Genomic DNA, 6,576 nt, shown 5'->3' with positions numbered 1-6,576 from the left:
GTGTAAACTGGATATTTCCATGGCAATTAGACCATTAACTCAGTTTTAAGTTATTATTAAATGGAGATGGAAGTAAAGGCTTACAAATCTTGATGCTCTGTGTAACCCAGAGATTTCTGTGGCAATTAGACCATTAACTCAGTTTTAGGTTATTATTAAATGGAGATGCAATTAAAGGCTTACAAATCTTGATGCTCTGTGTAACCCAGAAATTTTTGGTCTTGTAGGATTGGTAGAGATGCTAAACAGAGTTCAGAGCACTCGGGCAGATGACCAGCGTGGGTTACTGTGTAAAGAGGACCTTGTTCTACCAGAATTCTTGAAACTTCCAACAGATGAAACATGTGATAGCTGCAATATGACTTGCTCCCACAGTGACCAAGAGCTACTAGAGACTGATCTTCATTTGGAAGTTGCTGCTGAAAATTGCAGAGAACAGAATCGTACTACAGACACCAGATCTCCATCACCAGAAACAGTGTGTTTATCTCTGTTAGAAGATATTATTAACCCATTATCAGAAACCAGTTACAGCAAAGACACAACCTCTACAGTGACAATTTCTGATGGGTCTTTGGAATCAACAGTCGTCGATGGCAAATCACATACAGAGGATAATAACTGTGTGATGTAATTGCTACCAGAGTATTTATTATTATTACTTTACATCACTCTCAGAGAGAAGAGTACTGTGTGCCAACAACTGTCTTGCTGCGGTAATTCAGGAAATTCAGAATCTGCTACACTAGTCTATACCTTGTATGGAATCTAACCTATCTAGGGCAATAAACAACATGTTCACTCAAAACTGTCTATTCAGTTTTTGAGTAAATCTCATTTGAGGTTGATATCTGCCAGCTTATAAACACATGCAAAAATATTTTCCAAAATCCTTTGGCTCCCTTGCAGCATCTGTTACATGCAGTAAAATTACCAGGAGGAATACAGAGGTGAAGTCATTGGTCAAACAGAATAATGTTTGTTATGTCTGTGGTGCAGGAGGTTGCTGGAAGCTTACAGTACTGATCTACTTGCTGCGGTCCGAGATGTAAACAATCAGCATATGTTTGAACTCTGCGGGAACATATGTGAAATTATGAGCCACTTTTGAAAAAGCCTATATTTTAACTTCTGTTTTCTTCAATGCAAGTCTAGAGGATGTGCAGATTTTTCTATTACTGAGTAATTAGGGATAAGCCAAACTGCCCTGGTTTTGTGTCAAGCAGGATTCAACGAACTTCATGGAAGCTTGAATGCTGAACCTGAACCCCACTGAAATCAATAGAAGACAAATCTGTGAAATCAAAATGCCATTTTCTGAGCTTATAGGCAAAGATTAAATAGCATGGGATGTTCCTCCACTCCACCTACCCCCCCCCCCCCCCCAGGAGACCGGCCATGGCATAGAGCCAGTGAGGGATGGTAACTCCCGATGTACAATGCCAGTAGGGTTCACGCATGCCCAGGGGTGGTGGGCATTAGGACCTAGTAATGCGAGGAGCGTGCGCTGCCATGTACCAATGCAAAATGTTTTGTTTCAATTTGGCTGGGAGCAGTAATTTTAAATGCTTACACTAAAACATTAAAATTGCCCGGTTTGTTTAAATAACATGCCTAGGGGTCTGCTATGTACTTTGTGGGACCTTTGGAGGGTTCTGTGTGCTTTTTCTTAAAAAAAAAAAAAGAAGAAGAAATGAAACGTCACTTGCTGGCAATTTAACTGGTATTATTTTTTTTTTCTTTGTTAATCTCACTTGTGCTGTTACACATACTGCAAGAATGACATAAAGTTTAGCAAAGAATCCCCCTCAGAATGCATACCAGAACCTTTGAGTCTGGTATGGATATAATGGGGGTACCGCATGCAAAAGAACCCAACAAAAACAAAATGATGTGCGTGGTCCTCAGGAAATCTATACCAGGCCTGAAAAACTTTAAGGGGATCCCCATGCAAAAAAACTGTTAATGTTAATGAAGGCATGGCCTTTTCCTCGCAAACCTGCTTGTAGAGGTCTGCAGGTGAGGGATTAATGGAATCTGGAAGCCCCTTTAAAAATATGGGGGCCCACAGATACTTTACCCCCTACGTAAATGAGTAAGGGGTACCCCTACTCATTTCCCCAAACACGCTAGAAATAAAGATACTCAAACAAGTCCTTCATTTAAAAAAAAAAAGTAAATCCTCTGGATTGGCCAAAAGAAAAAACTGATGAACTCGGTGCACACAACCGATCCCATTGCTACTCCCTGCTGAGTATCAGCTATATAAAGGAAAGGGCGAGGATAGCAATGACATGATTGACCAAATATGGCCATGGCCATGACCGCTATCCCCTCCCCTTTGCTTACGTGGATGGGGAATCCCAGGCATGTATGTCATTGGTGTCAGTGACATTAGCAGTTGCTAAGGATGTGGTGGGTGCCAGGACCAGCCCCTTCCTTAGCAATGATTGAGAGCGGGGAGCTATCATATATAGAACTGGTAGAAATGTAGCTTCTATATATGATGATGGGCTCAGGTAGCCAATGGGACAAAGGGGTTCCAGCAACATATAAGGGAGCTGTGTTTCCTGCCAAAGGATTTGTGATCATCCAGCCCTGTCAAACAGCACAGCCAGATGGATGATATCACTTACAGTTATGAAAACATTGGTGTTCTATATCAGGGATATGCAATTAGCGGACCTCCAGCTGTTGCAAAACTACAAGTCCCATCATGCCTCTGCCTCTGGGTGTCATGCTTGTGGTTGTCAGAGTCTTGTTATGCCTCATGGGAGTTGTAGTTCTGCAACAGCTGGAGGTCCGCTAAATGCATATCCCTGTTCTATATCCACCTCCAGGCTTCTCACTGGGTAATGAAAAAGCAGCAGCAGACTGACATAGTCACCTTCTCTGCTCACTGTGCTCTCTCCTCCAATAAGCATGTTAACCACATTTGCATACAGCATAGCAGATTGACTCCAAGCACTGCCCCAGCCACTCTAAACTCTGCTGTATAGGGTACTGCAACAGGCTAATACCAAAAATCATTGAATGTAAAAAAATACAATTGCATGTAAAAAAATAACAATTTATTAATGCATTAATTTGTGTCTTTTATATTTGCTTGATGTTAATTCTATAATACATGCATTCCCTGTTGACAAGTTAGTTTGGCCATCGATTGACATTTTTCTGCATGAGAAAAAATGTGTGGGGATATTGGCCTGCAATGCATGAGTCACGGGACCTGCATGGTTTCTCTCCCTTTGCTGACAGAGTTGTATATGTAGTACTTCTACTTTTTTAGTTGTTCTCTGTAGATCCCACTGACCTACAATGCGCATGATCAACTGCACTTGTTGTTCACCTATTTCAGTTCAGAAATGGTCCAACGTTTGCTAGCAGTGCATAACAATGGCTTGCTTACTGGAGCTGCCTATGGCTAGCCTAAGGCTACATGTGCATGGGTGTACTTGCCCATGTAGTGTAAAGACATTGCGTAGTCCTGGTACCGAGGATGTTCTAGAGCTGCATACATCTGCCCATAGACATGAATGGGTGAAAACAACTGTACAAAGCTATGCTGTGCTCTTTGCATAAAGTAGCACACGCACACCAGAAATACTCAGTGTCTTTACATTGCATGAGCAAATGCGCCCATGTACATGTAGCCTAAAGGTGTCTACAGACATTAGAAATCATACTGTATATCCAATGCAGCGATCCAATACAACAATCTGGAACAAATGTAATCAAGTTGTAAAATGACTATTGTAAGCTGTTAAAGTGAAATATGCATTTAATCACAATTTTAGTTTATTTATTTCTTGCCTAAAATAAAGAAATTAGAGCAGGGTATTTATTAAAACAATGTTACAAATAAAATATAAGTATGTTCATAAAAAAGCAAAAATGTAAACATATTTAGGAAGACATATTAGAGTCTGAGTTAGAGTCAAGGTAACACACAAAGACGCTGTTCAATTTTTCATGGGCATCAAATACTCCTGGCTTTCTTGTGCCATATGAAAAACAGTGTTAGTATGTTGTATATGCCTCTGTGTTTTCCTGCCTGTACTGAGAGTGGAGGCCAATTTATTTAGTTATACATCGTTATGCAAACTGAGATTAGATATTATAAGACAAATGCTTTGATAATGTGCAAAATTATGAACCTTGCACAGTTGAAAGCCTGCGCCTTTATCCCCATCCATTTTGTATATTCCCTGCTATATTTTCCAAAATTATTTTACCATAAAAATCAGGCTGTTTGCAAAGTGCTTCCTGCATTTTCTCATAGAGTATGTCATATGCCATGACTTGTTAAAGGTAATGTGAAAGATATGTAAAATTCAGTTCCCCTTTTCAATGACAGTTGTAAACATGTCATGAAATACTACAAAAAAGGAAGCATCTATAGCCCTATAGGCCCTGACGTCAGTCTTACTTAATGCTCATCCTGGCCCTGCTTGACCCTAACCCTCGGCTTAGAGTCAAATGAAAATAATAAGGTCAGACTTGTTCAGAACTGCTAACAACATCATCCTCCTATCACTGTGCAATTGCTGATTAACTAAACATGTCAAGACTGCTAACTAATGTGGCACTTGTAGAACTCTGCATGTATTTGCCAGTTAAACACCTGAATCTTTGTTCTCAGGACAAGTGCCAGGTGTTGGTGCTAACAAAGAACTGGAGTCACTTCTATTGCTGTGCTCAGAAACATGGCCTGTGGGCAATGCTGTCAAATGTTGCCATTTGATTTGTAAACAGCGACGTCTAAAACTACTATGTGTTTAATTGAAAATAACAAAAAAAGACCGCATTTGGCTTTGCCTTCAGCACAAATGTATTTCAATAGGACCTGCGGCATCCAGAGAAACCCAACACAGGTCAAGTGCAGCCTTAGAGCTGTCACCAACACAGCACTATTAGGGTAAATAGGCATCTGCTTATCTCCAGTTGATAAATGCAAGAAAACAACTGCCTTGTACACAAGCCCTAAAACTGATAGTGTTAATCCATCTGTGATGTGCTCACAAAGTCTGACTCTTGGCTGAAAATATTTTTTTTTTAGAGCCAGAAAAGGACTAGTACTTTTATTGAGAAGTATTTTCATTTTTATTTTATATGCTAAGCACTTGTTAGAAGATACAGTATGGTAAGGTAGCATTCAGGATAGGGGATGATTTACTAATGGCAAATAGACTGTTCCCTTTGCAAGGGAAATTGCACTGTGAAAGGGATTTTTTCCCCAAAAGCTTAGCGAATGAGGTGAAGCTCTGCTGCCTTCCATCATCCAATCATGTGCAAGTAAAAATACTTTTTTATTTTCCTTGTACATAATTGGATATTTTTTGCAGAGTAAAACTTCAACATATTCTCTCTGGGGCAAATGTCCCTTGCAAAGTGAACAGCCTAGTTGATTTAGTAAATCAACCCCAAAGAGTCCTCACAGTCCCTTTCACGTGGCTATAGTCCATTGCCCCATGGTTAGGAAAGCACAAAACAGAATCAAAATCTGCTGAAAATGTTTCCGTGAAGCACTTTAGCTAGTTATGTAAATAAACAAGCAATTTACTTATCTTGTAGATGGCTGAATGTATTTGTTTCAGAGGTCTCTAATAAAATTGCTAAATGGTTCTTTCTAACGTTGTACTTCTTTACAGCTGGTCAACAACTAATAAACAGGAAGGTCCAATGAAAAAAAGAAAAAAGCAAAGGGCATCCATGACTGTGTGAAAGGGGGGGGGGGTTAAAAACTTGCAAGGCGTTTTGAATGTTGCAGACGGTTACCTTATTGGTGGTGGCTATATGGCTGGGAGGGCTCTCAGAGACTTCAGAAGGGGTGGATAGCTGCAAGTTCCAGTGGGTGTGTAACGGATGAAGAAGAAATGCTATTTCATGTGCTCAGAGGTACCAGCCTCCGGAGCGCTTGAGCCAGGACCCTCCAGGCCCGTCAGTGAAGCACAAGCTAGCTTCTGCCAGTGTGGAGCCTGGAAGTAGCTCTGCAGGTAGGGAGCCAGTTAATTAAAAGATTTGCTGGGGGGGGTTGTTTTGGGGTGATGCCCAGGCAGAGGAGGTTTACGGCAGGTACTGGTTCGGGAGTGGAGTCTGCCACCAGGCAGTGGACTCAGTTCCTGTTGTGTTGGGTTTGGACACCGCCTGAAGAACTTGTTAGAAGATTTACTGGATTTGCTACAGAAATTTGAGGTTAGTAGTGGGCCACTGCTTGGGTGCCTTTTATGGGGGATAGTCTTTCGATAGCTGCAATGTCGGTGTCCTCTTCTGATTCTTCAGCAATGGGCAAGCAGGAGATGGCAAAGGATAATGGTAAGAAGGTAGACTGCATTACGCTTTGCCAACTCTGAAAGTGTGAAGTTCATGTTTGCTTTAATGGCTTTTAAAACCGAAAATTAGGGAAAACATTTGGAAGGGTGAGTATATGGAGATTTTTACTCTGCTGCCTCTGAAAAAAATTAAACTTAGGTTGAAACTAGAGGAGACCAAAAAAAGATGACGAGGAAAGGGATTGCTACAGACTCATTCCGTGTACACTTTCCAGTTGGCTGCAGACCTTCACCATAATGGCAA

General features: G+C 40.9%; 1 protein-coding gene across 2 annotated transcripts in view; it reads left to right on the top strand.

The window, feature by feature from the left end:
* The window catches only part of RGS14 (regulator of G protein signaling 14), a 160,597-nt gene extending 154,964 nt beyond the window's left edge, over positions 1-5,633 (top strand). For both annotated transcript variants that reach the window (XM_073620523.1, XM_073620524.1), the window contains one exon: positions 228-5,633. In XM_073620523.1, the coding sequence (XP_073476624.1) occupies positions 228-634 (407 nt within the window). In that variant the 3' untranslated portion in view covers positions 635-5,633. The remainder of the gene's footprint in view (positions 1-227) is intronic.
* Positions 5,634-6,576: the final 943 nt, after the last annotated feature.

This window comes from Aquarana catesbeiana, linkage group LG03, assembly GCF_042186555.1.
Source record: "Aquarana catesbeiana isolate 2022-GZ linkage group LG03, ASM4218655v1, whole genome shotgun sequence".
In the NCBI taxonomy this organism is placed as follows: domain Eukaryota; kingdom Metazoa; phylum Chordata; class Amphibia; order Anura; family Ranidae; genus Aquarana; species Aquarana catesbeiana.
The sequence above is the reverse complement of the archived record's forward strand: the minus strand, read 5'-3'. Positions and strand labels throughout refer to the sequence as shown.